Source organism: Chaetodon trifascialis, chromosome 14, assembly GCF_039877785.1.
Source record: "Chaetodon trifascialis isolate fChaTrf1 chromosome 14, fChaTrf1.hap1, whole genome shotgun sequence".
NCBI classification, from domain to species: domain Eukaryota; kingdom Metazoa; phylum Chordata; class Actinopteri; order Chaetodontiformes; family Chaetodontidae; genus Chaetodon; species Chaetodon trifascialis.
The window spans coordinates 14,568,573-14,588,206 of record NC_092069.1 but is presented as its reverse complement, the minus strand read 5'-3'; the positions used below and the strand labels follow the sequence as shown (position 1 = coordinate 14,588,206).

The 19,634-nt window shown below is 39.5% G+C and overlaps 1 protein-coding gene across 1 annotated transcript; it reads right to left on the bottom strand.

Annotated features, from left to right (window-relative positions):
* Positions 1 to 2,619: 2,619 nt before the first annotated feature.
* On the bottom strand, positions 2,620 to 17,714 carry ppm1aa (protein phosphatase, Mg2+/Mn2+ dependent, 1Aa). The gene is made up of 6 exons (XM_070979932.1): positions 17,300 to 17,714; positions 15,481 to 16,334; positions 15,258 to 15,375; positions 13,805 to 13,916; positions 13,597 to 13,654; positions 2,620 to 7,740 (listed from the first exon to the last, which is right to left on the bottom strand). Exons 2-6 carry the CDS (start codon positions 16,315 to 16,317, stop codon positions 7,711 to 7,713), a joined length of 1,155 nt encoding a protein of 384 aa, XP_070836033.1. The 5' UTR covers positions 16,318 to 16,334; positions 17,300 to 17,714; the 3' UTR covers positions 2,620 to 7,710.
* Between the last annotated feature and the right edge of the window lie 1,920 nt (positions 17,715 to 19,634).

Below are 19,634 nucleotides of genomic sequence, written 5' to 3'. Positions count from 1 at the left end.
TGGGGGGTGGCATGTCATCCCTGCTTGATATGCTTGTTTGTACACACCAATCATTGAATCGCTGCAACCAAGTGAGAAAAGCTTGTGTTCTCTGTGACAAACTGACCTCGGGCAGCAAGAACACTCACAGAACGAGGAAATGGAGAGGGGAAGCATGGCGGGTGGGGGAGTAGAAGCAGCAGCAGAGATTAAAACAGAATAAATGTCGCTGGATTTCCTCATCTGGTTCTTTGTCGGACGAGCCACAACACCCGCCAACGACGTCCCTTCGCTTGCTCTGCTGTGATTAAGACAATCAAAAAATTTCCCTCCGATTTACAGAGCAACCCAGAAAATAAATAAATAAATAAATCCGGCTCCAAGTGCACTCCAAAGCAAATTAGCAAATGTGGAGCTCAGTGACCTCAGTGCAGAGACCATCCACACAGAGTATGCGGTGTGCTCCACCACCCCCACCTCTTATACTGCTGCGTCTGCATGGCTGCATTAGTGAAGCCCAAATGGGTTTTTCCGCCATGAGAAGCAGAGCATGACATGCGCTAAACAATGGCAGGCAGATGACGAGCCAGCTCCATTTGATGATGGCCTCAGCCGATGCGGCCGCTTTTTTCTCATGTGGAGGAATATAAGGGCAGCATGATTCATTAGGGGTGCACAGGTGGCCCGGGATCTAATGAGTCACATTTTGTGCAGTTCTAACATGAAAATGGCTCGGGGTGGGGTGGGGTGGGGGTTGTACACGCTTAAAAAACACAAGCTTGTTGTGGATGAGAGTTATGATTTTTCTCTGATTTTCTAGCGGTGATGCGTCACCCTTTTTTCTTTTTTTAAGAAAAAGGTTCCCAGAGCGACAGAGGGGACACACTTAATAGTAAAAAGCAACGAACATTAACAGCAAACACAAGGATGATAAATTCAGGATGACTTAACACCTTGGCAGTCAAGAGGGTTGAATGCTGTTATTGTATGCAACTAAAAGCTGTCATCAACATCTGCTTAATAAAGACTCTGACTGTGTTCATCAATTAACTTTCAGAGGACTATTTGTCTGAGTGTCAGTGCTGCAGCTGGTGTTTCTAATCTGTCTCTGCTATTAACACTGCCCCCCTCTGGCTAGCTAGGTGCCTGATTAGGATGCTGTTTTGGCATGGATCAGTCAGAAATCGATTAGAAAGAGAAAACTATAGCACGGGAGGCTTTTTGTCCCACATCTAATAACAGGTACCCACTCACTGAGAAAAAGGTTGTGCATAAAACACACACTTAGATGTAATTAAGCAACATTAACAGTTGCTGGAGAGACAAGACAAAGTTCAAACTGCATGATAAATCTAACCTTGTGTCAGCATCTTTGAATAACAGAGTATCCCCAGAAATAGCTCGTTTCAGCACGCTAGTAAATTCATCACAGGAGCCACAACAATCCAAATTGTACCTGATCTATTAACTGCTCGCCACTGAGCACCGTTTGAACGTTTGACCTTCTAACACAGCTCATGACATTATGTTGACATTTAAAGTAATCCCTCCCACGGTTCTTAATCCCAGTGGCCGTGGACTACCCTGACCCATCCTCTGAGCCCAAGCCCCTTACATGCACTCACCACACACTGACAGAAAAGGCAGGCAGACAAACACGGCTCTGATACCCTGATAAGTCGACAGCACCTCTGCGCTCGTGGGGCTCAAAGCGTGCGGCGATGAAAGGGCTTGCTGATTATCATACACACTCTGAAGCATTAAGTCGCATGCTGAGATTGAATGTGTAACATGATGACGGCCCCTGTTTGTGCCTCTCATGCCTTGCCATCAGATTTGAGTCAGAGGGGGTCAGCATTGATTTTCTGAAAAATAATTAACAGGTGATGTTTGGAAAGCCTGCAAGTTCACTGAAGAGCACTTGAAACGAACACTCTTCTAACATCTGGATGAGAAACTATTCTGTTCGCTGCACTGTAAAAAATGATTTTTTAATTTAACCCCTTTCTGTATTTCCTGGTAGCAGGAACTCAAAATGACAGGTATTTGTTTAAATATTAACGCTTTATAGTGTATAAAAATGTCAAATATTTGTATATAATCGCTGTATAACAATATTACCAGTAATACACTTTTAAAAATGTGGTACACATACAAACTGAGAAAGAACATGTTGTTTCTGGCTGCCACCTTTGCAATTGGAGCAACCAGATGTTAGATGAGTCTTTAAGATTCAAGAGATACCTTCAGAACAGCTTTCAAAGATCTAGATTTATTTTTCTGGAAAATCAGACACTAATGCATGAGAAGCACAAACTGGGGCTAATGTGGACTGTCTGAAAGTCATTTTCAGGACACTGCCTTCTACATTTGAACCTAAAACAACAAAAAATGCAACATGCAAACGGATCCAGAGGAGACACAGTCACTGCCATTTGTCACTTCATCACTTAGCTGCAGATCTACACACCACTTTGTCTGCGCATGACTCTGAAACTTACTGTAATATATGGCCAGGTGGCTGGATGTTTTTATTAGCTATACTATAAAGTGGCTTTCCTTGTAAGAACTGTAGGAACCAAAGGAAGTTTCACTCGTGCAACAGGCCGACAGATTTAAAAAAAGGGATGAAATGAGAGGTACAAGATGACAACCCATTTATTTAGTAATACATTCTGCAAACTAGAAATTTTATTCAAACTTCAAAGGCTAAAAAATGAAAGAAAGGAGGGAAAGAAGGGGAGAAAATTTAAGGGGAGAGAAATGCATCAATTCACAAGCAAGGAATGCAATTTGTTCAATCGACAACACAAATAGTACAATTTAGTTCAGGGAACAAAGCTTTTTTAAACATTTTCTTTTTTTCTGCCATTCCTTTGGAGCTAGAACATAATACAAAATATACAGTTATTGAACTTTGTAAAATCACTCACAGAGGCCTCTGAGAAGCATTTGAATCAACATTGACAATACTTATCTACAGCAGTCTAAAGCTATTCTCGAATGTAACCATAAATATAGCAGACATGAATGTATGTATGCACATTTTGAATGCTTACGAGGTTACCATGTTAAAACACTTGCATTTGTTAAAAGTATGACATCATCTGCAGTGAAGAATTAAATAAGCTTTCGAGACCAAGATTCAATAAGAAAACACGGGAGAAAAAAAAAAAAAAAGCATACAAACCAGCGATGGCTGAAAAGTTGTACCTTGTGACAACCAGGACAAAGTCACTTTGTTGATAGCATAAGTACCCTAAACATGGGGACAGCTTTTAATCTGTGAGACTGTAACGTCAGCGGCATCACTCCTCCTCAGTGTTTTATTGAAGTACTTTAGGGGGCTAACATAAGATTGGGTAAGGCAAATCGGTGAGCTTATTTATGAGCTGAAAAAGGTCAGCAAAGTGAGGCTCAGGTCACCCTGCGAGGGGACAAATAAACCACCACTGCTAAGGGTCACACAGTAAACGCCACAACCGAGGTACATCAATATGCACAGGAGGGCGGCGCAAGCATTTAAAATCTCTTCAACTTCTGCCAGGTAGTCCTCCGTACAAGAATATACACGATGCATTACAGGCAACCAAAGGTAACTCTGTAAATAGCTTTATAATCTTTTTCTCTACAATAACAATTTTCTGAAAATAAAAAGAGCAGAAAAGAAAAAAGCTGATTATACAGATAATCAGTGCATATGACTATTGTCATTTAGTCACACATCTCACATTTCTAAAACCCTGAACTCTCAATACAATTCTAGATTTGAGCTAAGTGACACAAGTGGACAAGTGGGTGAGATTACACAGGTGAGCATTTGAGGGCATTGTTGGGGGGGGGGGGGGGGGGGCAGCTTATACGACAAGGCTGATAGTGTTCCTCGTTACTAAAATAGTCATTTGAAGTAGCCACTTACATCCTTACTTGCTTCCTGAACGTCAACACGATTCAGTCAAATACTGTACATGAACACAGACGTATCCCTCTCAAGCTGATCAGTGTTCAAATCATAAATTCTGGGGGGGTGGGGGTGGGGGGGTGACAAAAGAACTGCTTTCTTTAAAGTCTCCACACGTGCACTGCTTTCTGAACAGTTTGAATCTACATAACACGAGACAAAAACACTTCCTAGAAATGTTATGAGGTATTTCAGTTCATGAAAACAAGGAGAATGGGTGCGAGGGGTCTTTTTTTTTTTTGTTCTTTTTTCATTGAGGGAGTAACAGGGATGGAAATTTTAAATAAAACAGCCATTGCCAAGCTGCTGTTAATATCTGCTAACATTGAGCTACAGCAAGTTTGAGCATTAAAAAGACAATTTCTACATTTTTCATTCTATACAGTCAGCCAGTTATAGAAATGGGTAACTAACCAGCATCATTTAAGGGCCACATCCCGAATTGTTATATTTCTGGGGCAATGCAGGACAGTTCAGGGGTGAGGGCGTATTGGCAGCCTTGAGATGCCAAAAAAGCTTGTTCCTTATTAAGCTTGAAGAACAATGTTGCTTCGAGAGTCAACACCTACCAGGTTTGCAACAAGCAGCCAGAGGCTGAAAACACGCAACATAAAACATCTTACAGATTAAATCTAAACCGCTCATCTAAAGAAAGAAAAAGCATTTTCAACACCAGTATTTTTTTTTTCTCAAACGCACTGAATTCATTTTTAGGTTCAAGGTATACAAGTATTAGTATTGTAGTAGAAATGCAATACTGCAATTTCAAACCAAAATGATGTGAAATAAATTTTCACATCATCATTTCAAACTGTTCTGTTTGTTTAAATTTAGTCTTTCACGTTTTTCATGGGAGGGAATATTCAGTAAAACCACATGTTCATGCAGAAACACACACAACGAAATCAACTTTTCCTATTTGACATGTTTCCAGTCGAGTCCGGACAGGACATCCGCTGAACTACGATGTTATTCATATCATTTCTGGGGTGACTGACTTTTTAAAGGTACCCTGTGGAGGTCCCACCGTAAACACACAGTTAGGTTTACATTCAGTTTCTTCCCCAAATGTGTTTTGCGAGTCTTTAAGGCCTAACGTACATGTTCAATGCAAATCCACACGACATAAACTGGCACTTCTTACCTAAGCTTTCAGTCTTATTGTCTTAAATTTGTAAATTTAACACTTTTGAGCCACGTTACCTTAACGCCAACTGTTCATACACACATTACTGCCCCCTGCAGTCAGCAGAGCTGTGCTTCTGTCCTGTATGTTCATCCCTGTGCTCACATTTCTCTATAGCACCACCAGTGGTCACTGACTCCACAGAGTACCTTTAAAATCTAACATATATGAGCTAACATCACTCTCTAATCACTTCATATCTTTAACATCTAAATTCTCCTTTATATGATTACTTCTTATGATACAAACAAAACTTGAGTGGTCTTTGGCCTTTCTGCCACTAAAGCATATTGGAAAGCAGCTAATTAAGGATTACAGTCAGTTTAATTCTGTTTTGTTAAAGATTGGAAAATTTGCTTCAAACCTAAATGCAGTGACATAGTTAGGATTGTCATTTGATAAAGAATTACAAATTTAGTACATTAACATTGTGAATTGTATAAATGAAACTGGTCAAACCTTCAGCGTTAACTTTGGACACCAAAGTGAATAGAGGGAGACCTTTGTTGGCCAAAACACACCCAAATTCAACTAACCACCCCGAAACAAACCAAAATCACATTTTGTCCATGGCAAAAAAACTAACTCAAGCGACATGATTTATTCCTTGAAAGTGTAAGTCAAAAATATATACATACATTAATTTCCAACAATGCAATTTTAGACAAAAAAAAAGGTAGAAAATAAATCTGAAATAAAACCATTTCTCTTCAAGAAATATTTCTACTGTGTGTGTGCGTTAAATACAGATTTAGTAAGTGACGATTCATCTTTTACGAGGGGGAAATTCACTGAAAACAGAAAATCAACCCACAGATCACACACTATAGCAGCAAACTGTGTTGTGCTCTGGCTTGTGTGGTAGCAGAAGGTTTTAAGCAGAGCAAACCTGATGGGAATAAAAAGGTGCGATACAACCATGAGAACGCATTGCAGTTCGCGTATTTGTTCTTGGTTTGAATGTCCAAATAAGGATTACGCAGGGGAAAAAAAAAGCCTTGTCAATTTTAGAGTCAACAGTTTCTCCTATCATCAGACTGGTAATGGGCGATTTTCTCTAAAACAGTCAGTGCTTAAATTGATTACATCAGTCAAATTAGCGGATGTTAAAGGTAGAAGCTAAAAATCTATCTGTACCACTTACAAAAACTGAATCTCGTGAAAAAACTTGGCATAGGCTGTCATAAAGCTGAAACAAGTGATTACAAATCATATGGCACCCACGGCGGGCACTGGTAAAAATGAATGTTTAGAAACTGATATTCAAATATGACACATCAGATGTGGAAACCAGCCGAGGCCTGACCAGCTGCAAACCATTGCACACCATGGGTTAACAGAACTACTTGTGTCATCTCAGGTTACAGTATAGTTCTGATACATAGCTTGAAGTTGTTCAAATAGCGTAACAGCATGTAAACTCTGTTATCCAAAGCCTTTTGGAATAAGAAGTAGTGAAAGCCGATGTCGGGTCAATGTGGAACACTGGCTGAAAAACGGGCAGAGAGTGGGCAAGCATGAGGACAGAAACTCCCTTAAACTCCAGCCTGGTCTGCTGCTTGAACCACCTCAGCAAAATTTAGAGTTGCACATACAGATCTGCCTTTACACTAACACACGTGCGCATATACATACACACAAGCACCCACGCACGCTTGCAAGTATCTATGTGCACAGACAAACGTGTTAACAGGGGTCTCATTTTCATTAGATGCCTTGAAGAAATGAAAACAAACAAACAAACAAAAAGATTATTTTTCACTTCACACTTCCAAAATGACTGAGAAACACCTTTGCCATTATTATTAGAGCATGTACAGAAAACCACTTACAAAAATAAAATACAATAAAAAAAAGCACAGGGAAAAAATAATTAGGATTTAAATGGTTTGATATAGAGAGCTTACTGTGCTGTCAACTATACAATTTACCCGTTTCTTAAAGGAGAATAGACTAAGTGAAAAAAAAGAAAAGAAAAGAAAAGAAAAGCGCAGAGACATTGTGCCTGGAGGACAAGCAGAAATATTCACTGAATAGACATTTTGTTACAATTCCAGAAGAGCAGGAAAAGGCAGATAGTGCATAAAAGGTTCTCTTTTTCATTTCTTTCATTTTTTAACTTAAAATCAAGCTGCATTAAATACAGGCTGTTTGTACAGGACAATTGCACTTCACAAAAACAGAAATATACAAACACACACAAGGAAATGTGAATCAAATTAATTACAGCAAAAAATCTTACTACTTAAGCTGATTATTGAACAAAAAGAAAGAAGACCTTGTGGGCTTGTTATGGATTACTTTAGAGGAGAGCATTAAGGTGGGTGAACATAAAGGGGAGACAAGACGGTGGGGATCCTGAACTCCAGAGTGGACTGGTGCTGCACTATTCCAGGTTTGTGTGCATGCAACGCCTCTTCCTCCTCCTCCTCCTCCTTCTTCTCCTCCTCCTCCCATGAAATTCCCTTCTTAGAAACCAAAAGCTCAGAGTGACGGAGAGACAGACTGCTGAGCTGAGCTGCTGTGGGTCTTGAGAGGATGGTGGTTTGTAAACTCTATGCTGTGTTAGTGGTAGGAGGTTGTGTTACCACATGTCGTCTGTGGACGCAGAGTCCTTGATAAGAGAGAAGAGGAGGGAGAAACCCTTCAGACTCTGGCTCTAGATCCACCAGATCTCTATCAAGAGCTGGACAGGTTTAGACATGTATGACACAATCTGACAGATAACAAAAATGATCCAGGAGCTGACAGAGAGACTTCTGCATCAACACCATTATCAATCTGGAGATGAAGTAATATGTCATTATTTTATCAAATGTGCTTTTAATAAATGCTGCACTGATAAACTACTCAAATATACAACTTAACTAGAGATCACTGCCATACAAAACACTTGTTACTCATTGGCTGACAGGCGTAATTCGAGTTTATAAGGCTACCTTGTCATGTTATGCACAGTCAGAAGATTCTGATACTAAATTTTATGCTATTTGTTTCAAATATACAGTAAAATAATTAAAACCAGGAAGTCAAATTTTTCAACTAGCAATAACAAATAAGCCGTTATTTTATGTACATTAAACTGAATCATCTTTAATGTGCCTTAACAAATTAGACAAGTTCTGTCTCTGTAGGAATACTAGTGAGGGAAAAATGAGAATACAGTTTAAAATGTGCAAATATTTCAGAATTCACACAATATACTGCGCAACAAATATTTGGTTACGTACAGGACACTGATAACATACTGACACCTGGTGATCTTCACTGTATGGAAGCTCTAAATTATTTAATATGTGACGCAATAATTGGTCCTTGGATCAGGCAAACCAATCCACCTGACTAGAAATGGTCAAAAGTCACTTAAAACAGATGCTGCTGGAATTTACTTCCATGTACTCTATATCCACATGTGATTGATTTGGCTCAAGACATATTTGTTTGTTGTATTGCACATTTCGTTTTTATAGTCTTCTTAGGTATTAACATGGTTTGTTGTACATTTGATCTTTGGTCACTAAACCACTTCCACACTACTTTTAGAAATAACTCCTCCACCGTGAAGCCAGTAGTAATGTTATTTGTTGCTGTGTGTAATGGTGTGACATCATTATGTCATTATGACTCAAGGAGTTGGAATATTTCCATTATCATGACAGGATTTCTTTAAGACGTTAAAGGCTGTACCGATATTCTCACACACTATATGATCTGGCACACCCCTTAACACTGGACACCAACCACCTGCTAACGCAGACTCGTATGTTACTTCATACTTTACAAAATGTTCTGATCTATTTAAGGCCTCCTCTTTTTCAGGTTCAGGGCTATTTTAGGTTTGTAAGTCAGGAAGGAAGGTACAATGTTGGGAAACTCTTATTGACAAACAATGTGTAATTTGCCACAGGAAGCGACGACTGCAGCAAAAGTTGGATCCAAGTTTATGCAAACTTTTTCAGACAGATTGACACAAACCTAGTGACCTTTCACCAGGAGTTTAGATATAAACTTGGCACTGATCGGCCTTTGGGTTGGAAGAATAAATCTGAAAATAAATTGATTTACTCTCGTTCAATAACTACATGCAAAGAGCTCAAGCATATACTCACAATGGCCTCCATTATTCTCATAACTGCTCTTAGCACTACCTGCAAGATAAGCACTGACAATCACGTTTAATTGCCAATCTTAAGGATCAATATCAAGGCCTATCCAGGCATATTTAAATGGATCGGCATGGGCTAAAAAACCTCATCAAATACGCATCCTGTCTTTACTGTGCCCTGCTCTCCTTATACAAAAAAATATTCTAGTGCTGTAGTGCGAGCGACTCAGACACCTGGATTGGCAAAATGTGGCGAGTTCCAAGACAAATGAATGTGTAGAAGAAGCTCCACTCTGTGATGCTATGGTATAATTATCGAGTGTGCAACAGAGTGATACATCTATCTGATCACATCACATCAATGTCTATAATTCTCCCAGTTAGAAGGCTGATTGATAATCTAAGCCTATCAACGTATTTGGAGTAAGAGGTCAACGAAAAATAGGGCAAAACGAATGATACCAAACATTAATAGACTTATTATTATCATTACTTGACCCAATTCAGAAGAAAACATCCATACTGTTCACACTTGCAGGGACATTACCTGGCTACAATGTGTAAACTGTAACCTGTTTGGCTCCTCCCAGACAAACCCGCCTCAGGAGCGCATCGATTTAGAGCGTCTCTACAGTTTCAGGTCTACAAACTGGGATGGGCACCATGGCCATTCTTTTATCATTATATAGTAATTGTTATGTCAATTCAATTAAGAAATGGTTTAAAATAACCATACCGTGACGTACATTTGCTTATGGAATGTCCATACAAACAAAAACAACGGCCTCACGTGAAACTTTCTCTGCAAGCGGACGCTTTAAGGTTCCTCATGAGAACATAAGAGGTGCAACAGAGGTGCATTATCGCCACCGACTGTCGCTCTCAGGTCACGTGAGAACATTGTAAGCAGTCCTGCTGCACAGATCACATGACCTTGGCAGGCAGCTGATTATGACATTGCTCTGCCTGAATATATAGCAGACACTAAAGCCGTTTTCTCACATCAACTCCAGACAATGTCTGCAGAATCATGTCCAGACATTGTTCAGGGTTGTTCTTTCACACGTATAGCACATTTGCCCGTGTCAGACACTTTCTCACTAACAGGAAATGCTATGTTTGGTTTAGGCGAGGGGTGGCACCTGGGTCGAGCGTGCAGGAGGAGGACTCATCAGTAATGATGACTGTTTTTGCGTTGATACCAACATTACGTGTATTTGGACGTCTATATCAAAAAAGAAGTGGAAAGTAATATACAGGCAAGCAGAAAAGAGTACAAAGCAGCTGCACTTTGTGCAATGTCATCAGCACACCCACTCATTCCCTGTGTAGCAGGGCAGCAGTGCATACACTGTGGGGCTGTCAAAATTGGCCAAAAATGACATTCAAAGATTCCCTCTAAAACAAAAAACAACAAAGGCTTGAACCATTCAAATATGTATTTTTCCAATTTTGTCCATAAGAGGGAAAACCAATATGAGAGACACACTACTTGTATATTACTTCAAGATAAACATCTTTTAAAAGGACTACGTACCTACACATTACAGAATAAATAACACAATGTCCTATTCCGTGTTGCTGAATTATGTGCTCGTTTCAGTTTGACCTACATTATATCTTCAATCAATGAAAGTGACATTGTGTGCAGTTGCACAGGTCCAAGTGTTATGGAAGACTTCATTCTCCCGAACAAAAGGGATGAATTCTAGTCGCAGCATATTAACTGATCATGGACATATTTACCCTTTTTTCTGGGTCCACGCCTTTGCACACCAGCAAGGTACGTCCACCAAAAGTGTCTGTTTTTGCCATTGACAGGCTCAGATTGTTATGAGAAGCATCTGACAATATTGTGGAAAAGAATCCTGACAGAGATATCATTTTGTTAAAGAGCAAGATCTGTTACGTTTAACCAGAAAAGGCTGATACACTGCTCTCGCCAAAGCCACCAGATTCACAGAAACAGTCATTTTCTTTTAGTAAAATACACCTTATTGAAACACGACAAAAACACACTATAACTCATCAAAACCATCTTGGTTTGTCTTTTCAATATTCCATCAATCACCATTAACTCTGGTTTTAATCTAATCCAATATACCAATATACTAGTGTAAAGATGGAGCAGCAGAACTCCAGACTAAAGTCGATGTGAGCTTTTTTCTTGCCAAAGAAACACATTATCAATACGTTTCTTTATAGATAAGATGTATCATTTGTTTATCATTGTGCCAAATACCTCAGATCGTTAACAAAAACTAGCCCTTGGCATGGCAGCCACTGCTCTGTTATTAACCCTTCTTTGTTGTGGACCACAAGCTTTTTGTTTTTTTTTTAAAAAAAACACCAAAATTTGAGGAAATAGTACAAGCAGGTGTTCTAAAGAATTATTATTTCTGGTGCAGGCAGAGTCATTACCATCACAGGGGTAATGCAAGATTCCTATCACAGAGTCTCCAAGGTGAATCCCAGTTGACTCACAAGGCGACAGATAAAATATTCAGCTAAGCTCACCTATTGCCACCTACCACTCAATGCTGTCATTGTGTTCATGACTGCATCTGACATCCTTTCTTAAAGACATTCAAGTTACAAGGTGTGCTTCTACAGAATACTAGCCAGAATGCTTTACACCTTCTTAACAAACCACTCAAATTTGACTAAATAATATAGCCTTACTGACATATTTAACCCCTCTCCTTTCCATATTTTGTGGTGCTACAGCAAGACTTTACAATGGGCTTTAAGAATATATTGTCACAGAACTACAATTATGTCATCATAAGTGTTCACACCTGACATTGAACATATTTTATATTCAGCAGAATATTATCTATTAATGTGAAGATCTTGTATGAAGTTGAATTGATACATCCAGCAAAGGATATAAGACGATTTCTATAAGGTTGAAATTTTACAAAGCACAGCAGGCTCCATTACTTTAACTTTTTAAAACACTGCGGATACTTCATAAAAGGTGGTTGTCTATCCAACCTGGGAAATTAGGCAAGGAGGACAGGAAGGGCCACTAGGATCATTAGAGGAACTTCAAGAAAAACAACAGCAATGAAAAGAAAGCAAGACTGAGAGCACAAGGCAAAAAGAGCCACAAAAGATCATAGAACTCTTCAGCCATAATGGTACGTGCTGTCAGACACAGTCCTGACAGCAGCACAGCGAGTGGTTGCAGTGGTTACAGACATATTGTTAGGGGAAAGACCGAATACTAAGGGAACGTGACCAAAACAAACAGTAGAAAATGTCATCGCTCCTTAAGGCACAATTAATAAGTTGATATGCAAATCTATTTTTTTTTAAGCTTCATGATTTCATATCATATTTTTAACTGTGCAATACTGTGCAAATACTGCCAAAGGCAGTTCAAATGACTACTCACCCAATAGAGAGTATAGATTAACAAATAGTGTAGAACATTTCTGAGTCACTTTGAATAAATCTGCAAACATTTGTAATAAGCTAATTTCTCTTTCTCCTTGGGTGCTTTTGTGCAAATTTTTTTTTCAGGCTGCACCATATAATATGGAGGAAGTCAATGGGTCTGACGGCTCCCTAATTTCAGAGATAATTCAATGTGTGACAGTAATTTGAAAAGTCCATCTTTATACAAACGTGAAACACTGAAACAACTTCAAAATTTTCACTGTCAAGGACAAGATGACGAGAACAATTAAAGTGTAGCTGGCACAGCGAGCTTATCTGATAAAAATTTAACAGCACAATATTTGAGTGGACAAGGGCAACAGCTTTGAGGTCTGTTTGTGTATAAAGGGATGATGAGCAATGTCCCTTTTTAAACAAGTTTGTGAGAGAATGTAGGTTTTCATTACATCCACACAAATGCCTGACAGTTTCACTAATTAGCTCTTTCTCATCTTGAAATCAGCTCATGTGGGACAAAATTGAGTCTTTTTAGCACAGGACCTGCAATGCAATTGTGGTCCTTTGTCAAAATAAAACCATGATCTGCAACTTCTGTTTTACTGGAACTATTTAAGGGAAAAAATGTGACCATTTTCTAACAGTGTCAGCATACAGAAAAATTGTAGTAATAGAATATTATGGTGCTTTGATCAATTTTCTCTTTTCTTCTGCATTCACATAAACTGGACAGAAGGCAAATAGACACCTTGGACAAGTCATTATGTCATCGCAGAGTCAATCTGTATCTGACTCCATTTAGAGGAAAATTCAAAGGACAAGAATGTTTCCCTGTTCCATCTTGTTGAAGACTAACGACATGCAAAAACGTGGTTAAAATTTGCTGATCACACGTCAATAAAGCATGCATACTCCAAGCCGAGCACACTTCTAAGGAGTTAAAAGACAAGCTGGGATACTTACTGTGTCATCACTTCGGTAGGGGTTGAGTTTGTTGTACATCGCTTCAATAACAGTTCGTCTGAAGCAAAGTAAAAGCACAGTAACTTTAGATATTTGGACCAGAAAAAATAAAAAAGATACCCAGTGATTAAACTGACAATCATTGTCAGAAAGAAAAACTTGTCATTGTTTGAGGCTGTCATCAATTCTAACCACAAAGCTCACTCACTTGCTTGCCAGCTCTCCTCCAGGGGGGAGGTTAGGGATTGCCTCAGATGCTAACGTCCGCATAACATGGACCAAATCTGGGACACCTTCATCCCCCTGCTTTTTAATGATCTCTGTTGGAAAACAAAATTAAGAGTGTTTGAAAATGTTTTACAAAAATGTACAATACAAATACACATAGAAATAACAATTCTGATTGATTTGTGCAATTGGGATGTCAAAATGTAAAAATGTGGGTCTATATGTAGAAGAATGTGAGGTAGAGAAATATCATCGCTGAAACCTCCCTTACTCACGTTTGGATTAAAGCACAGAAGTTAGAACAGGGCTGGGTTTGAAGTAATACCATGCACCATTGATATTGCTCTTAAATAGTTTTTTAGAGTAACACACTCTTTCACTGAAGTAATAGAAAGAGGAGTAACACCCCCTCTGCTACTCCGGGGTTTTTTTTTTTCCCCCCTTTCTCATTCGATGAGTTTTTCCTCATCTGAATCAAGGACATAAGGACAGAGGGCCTGGTACACTGTAATGATTGTTGTGATTTGTGACTTTGGCCTACATAAAAAAAACTTCTCGACTTTTCCTTCTAATACTAGAGAGGTTCGACAGTGTAACACTGAAATGGAGTGATAACGATTTTTGAGACCTATGGCCTACAGTTGTATCTACAGTAGGAAAACATTAACCAGAAAAAGGTTTTATAGACACATACTTTTTCCTGGTTCTCAAGCCAACACTGAGCAACATGTGTTAGTTTAATACCTAGATGAAATGGTCGACAATTTGAAAATATGGCTCTCATCTTTCAAAGACACACAAATGGTTAATGTTACCCGCCCTTTAGCTGAAAGCATTTTAAATATAATCTTTTTACATTAGAGTTGTGTCAACAAGCTTGCTATGTCAGGGGCCCTCCCCCTGTGGAGACTGAATGTCTTAAAGTTGGTGTTTCAAACTTCCAGCATGACTATGATTCACAGACATAAACACTGTAAAATGCTGCTACAGTGGCGATATATACTGTATATTTACTGTTAGATGTTTAAGAACCCTCAGCAGTTATGTGTAATCACACAGATTACAATAACACTTATACTCAGTGTAGTGGGGTTTTTTTTTTATTGTTGTTGTTGTTTTTTAATTTTGTCCTCCCTGACCACTGCAGATACTCTCTCACCATATGTGAAACATAGGAAAGCATCTGCTTTCTTTCAGACAGGCTTTCCCATGCTGAACACATAACTGTGGCATACAGACATGTGCATCTGTCTTCCCCATCAGCCTGAGTTAATATGGCTAACCTTATTTAAAACCTAATGGAATAAACAAGGAAAACATGGGGTTTCCTTGAATAAGAAAAAGTTCATAACAGGAAGAAAAAATGGATTATTACATCAATATCCACTTGAGATGGTGGCCTACTCACCCTAAGTATAATAGTTCTCACCTACCTTCTACTCTGCCCTCCAGATATTTATCCAGCTCAGCCTCCCTTTTCACTGCTTCTGGAGATACCTTTGGAGCCCCTGGAAAGCAGATTAACACAACACTCATATTGTCCCGGCTTCCCTGAAAAATAAAGAACAAATACAGAAGTTGTGTTAATCAACCATGATACCAAAAGTGACAAGTGTGTAACAATATGTCAACATAAGTATCGTGGACATGCCATACCTTGTACAGGCAGGTGTCAACAATTTCATTGCTGACTCTTTCAAGATCATCCGTCACCTCTAGCCTTGACCTGACAAAGTCACACAGTTCCTCATTGGCCATGACATCCCAGATGCCATCGCATGCTAGTATAATGAATTCATCTTCTCCCTCACATCTCTCTATTGCATAAACTTCAGGCTCAGGAGACACAAGCTGCTCTGTCGGACCTTTTCCATGCACACACTTGTAGTCGAAGTCTCCCAAAGCCCGAGACACAGCTAGCGACCCATTAACTCGCTGGATCATGACCGAGCCACCGGCATTCTGGATCCTTTCCTTCTCCAGGGGGTTGCTGGGTTTGTGATCCTGTGTGAAGAAGTGCACAGCTCCGCCCCGGCTGAGGAGTCCCCGTGAGTCGCCACAGTTGATGAAGTAGATATGGCTTGGAGAAATCATCACTCCCACTGCAGTGGAGCCACTGCGGTCCACACCATGCTTCTTCTCGGATATGGTTCGCATGTGTTCATCAATCTGCAAGAACCCTGTGCGGATCCCATTCTTCACACTCTCCACAGAGGCGTCGTCCTGCAGAGCACTCTGGAAGTCTGAGTTGCTGGTGATGTGCTCCAGCAGGTGCTCACAGCAGTACTTGGCCACCTGAGAGCCAGCATGCCCATCATAAACAGCAAAGAATGACCAGGGGTCAAGACCATGTGGCAGACCAATTACTGCTGTGTGTGCATCTTCCATCTCTACCCGCCAACCTTGCATGCTACTCAGCCCATACCTCAGGTTGTTACCCTCACCACGGGAATTGTATTTTTCCATCTTTGGTTTGTCCAGAAATGCACCCATTGTGTCCCTCTTATGACCTGTAACACAAATTAAAAGAAAGAAACCTATTTACAAAATATGGCAGAAATTTAGCATTCTAAGACAGCCACAAATTTCAGAACTTTTTGTCAATATTCAGTCTCTAAAGAAGATACTGCAATGGTATGAGGGGAAAAATCCTTGTAATTTACCCAAAGATACACATACTGCATACATAAACAGAATGACACAACCCTCTTTATTAAGTTGGTTAACACAGATAGTCTATATTCCATCCATTTGTGGCAAAAGACTAGCATCTTGGAGCTGAGTTCAGGCCCCTGGTACAATCTAAAAATAGTGGACCCTTGTACACATTTTAGCTACATATTAGGAGCACTGGTGGTGTGGATCGGATTGAAACGCCCTTAAACCACTGTCTGATCAAGTTTAACATTAAATGTAATGGGTTGACTTAAGTTATTTAGCGTTAATTGTATCATGAACACACCACTGGGCAGCATCTCTCTGACCTTCGCAATGCACAACACTTTTCCACAGAAGCTAGTCGGGGTATTATTAGTTAAAGCCATCGTTACATGCCTGGAGAGCTAACGTTAGCTTACCGACTTACCAGTTACGCGATAACCACCACAGAACAATTACAGGAGATCTGACAAATCAAACATGAATGCTTACGTTAAGGTAAGCTAATTTACATAACCAACCTGTTCTGTAAGGGTAGCTTTTGCCGTTGGACTAACGGAAAAAGTTAGCTCTATAGCAAGTCCAGACCACAACCCAAATAAACAAACAGCCTTGCCTAGTTGCGGGCCTTGACCCTTGTCCCTCACAGCTAACTTTGACAGGCCTCTCTCAGCCATGGTTTGCTAACGTTATGTTGAGGCAAGGAGAGCCCTCGGCCTCGCTAAGGTGTTAACGCTAAATGCTAACAGCTAGAACAGCTAACTGCCCAACGTCCCTCAGTAGCTGCTGGCTTAAGAGTTAACATTTTAAAACTTACCAAATATCCAATATACCGGTTGACAGCAACGACAGTGACAAGGACTGAGTGGCCGCAGTTCGCACCAGAGACGTACGCCGACGAAACTAGAGGGTTTGAAGCGGTTTCGCTAGGCTAGCTAGCCACTTAGCTAGCAATGAGCAATCGTCACTCAAGACTCAGTGCATATAAATTGCTTTTAAGTGCGGCGGTCCCTCTTTGCGTACGCCCGTGATGCATTACATTATCTCAGCTGGCGACATAAAGTATATTCTCACAGATTTTCTTGGGAATTTGTAGGCGGGAGCTTTGTGTGGCCAAGCCAGGGGGAAGCTGAAACGTCTGTCCCAGCCTCTCCACCAGACAGCTTGACAGCTTGCTAGCTAACGTTAGCTTCTGAGCACAGAGCAAGCCTCCAGGAACGGCGCTGGACTGTGAAGCGATTTTGGCGTAGTGGCCACACTGGGTAATTACAACTTCCGCTAGTTCAGTAGCACTCTTCTTCGCGTACCTCAGAGGGGTTAAACAAGGATGCAACATTTTCCCATTATGATTTGTTCTAGCAGGAGAATTGTTGGCAAATCTTACAAAAAAATATGTGAACTAACGACCATACATAATTGAAACTTCATAGAAGTTTATAATATTCCTACCAAATTTTCTGTGGAATAACGTAATCTCAGAATCCATGTAACCAAAGTCATAAAAATCAATGAAACCTTAAATATACGAGACAGAATTCTTGAATGTAAATATAGGTAGAATATATCTTTACAAAGGGGCTTGACAGTTTTTGGAAGGACGTACCTCACTAGCAAGGTGCATTTGTCCTGCATGTTCAATGACCATACTAATAAATTCATAAAAACCATCAACCAATTAAACGTTAATTTCATTTGGATTAACTGGGTTCATTACATTAAGAGATCAAAAACCGTCCAGGAATGCAAAGATGGTGGTTTACAAGCTATTGATTTTGATAAACGATATTAATGTTGAATGTTTTGTGGATCAACTTTTCAAAAGTTTAGAACTTGTTCTTTATAATTATACAATATCTTTTTGGCCATTCTTTCAAAATTGGAAATCTGCAAAGAACTTTTAAAGACCCATGTTAGAATATAATGATATTAAAATCTGGAGTTATACGGGAGTATAATACATTACATGTACATTAGCCTGATTATTATGGCTAATACATTTTTAAGAAAGCATATTTACAAAAACATAGCTTACTGTGCATATGTGATTTCTGATTAGACCCTGACCCATTTATTTATTTATTTATTTTTATCTTGATAATGGCCAGACTTTGAATATATATTATTTACAAAAAAGACTTTTTCGGAATTGACCTACGTTCCCAGTGAGTAATCCACGTCTACTAAACACATCCATGGCACACAGCCACAGAGACCGGATGCTGCAGGTTGCATGCTGACATACATGACATCATCCCTGAAGAGTTGCGGCTGCTTAGGCAACACAGAGGACATGTATACAAGACCATGAGCGCCACACAATCTGATATATAGCCTGCACATCATGTTCCACATGGATTAAATGTCGCACTGTTAGAAATCTTGCATCTTGAGTTCGGTATGTGCTTTCGTGATTTGGCAGAGTTTGCACCTGAGATTCAAGAATTCAAAGGTGTTTGTCACATACAAGTAAGTAAGTAAGTAATTCTCCAGTATTTATTTTTTAGTTGACCTTAAAGTGGTCAAACTTAAGTATAGCAAGTCAAAATATTTTGAAATCAATCAATAAATCATACGTCATGTTTTTTAATTTAGAATGAAAACTCTTCTTGGTTGCTTAACTCTCAGATTCCCATATAGAAGACATGATTTGAGTGTCCTCAATGGTATATGCTAACAAGCAATGTCAAGTGATAAACATGTTATTGTTCTGCAGTGTTCAGAATTAGAAGAGGAATCTGCAAGCCAATGCTGCTCAAGCCATGTCTTAATGTAAAAAGATGCACAGCCTTTTTCAACAACAAAGGCACAATACAGGAGTCTATAACCTTGATGCTCTGAAACACTCTTGTCAACTGGTGACAAATATTAGACAGCCGGTACTTTCGAGACTTATTGTTTTATGTCCAAATATAAATTATGTAATAGTATTATTCAGGATTCTGCTGCCGAAAAATCTGTGCCTCTCTTCATAGAGGCCAGAATAACAGTCATCTGTTGACCTGTGTATCATTGAAACTTAAGGGACCATGGACACATTTTTTCTGTGCTTTGTGCATTGCACTGCTGCACATTTTAACATGGTGAGGGTGAGCTTGGTTTACTTGTTTCCTGTCTCTGTCCTGATAGAGAATTTTCTTTGAAACTGTAAGTAA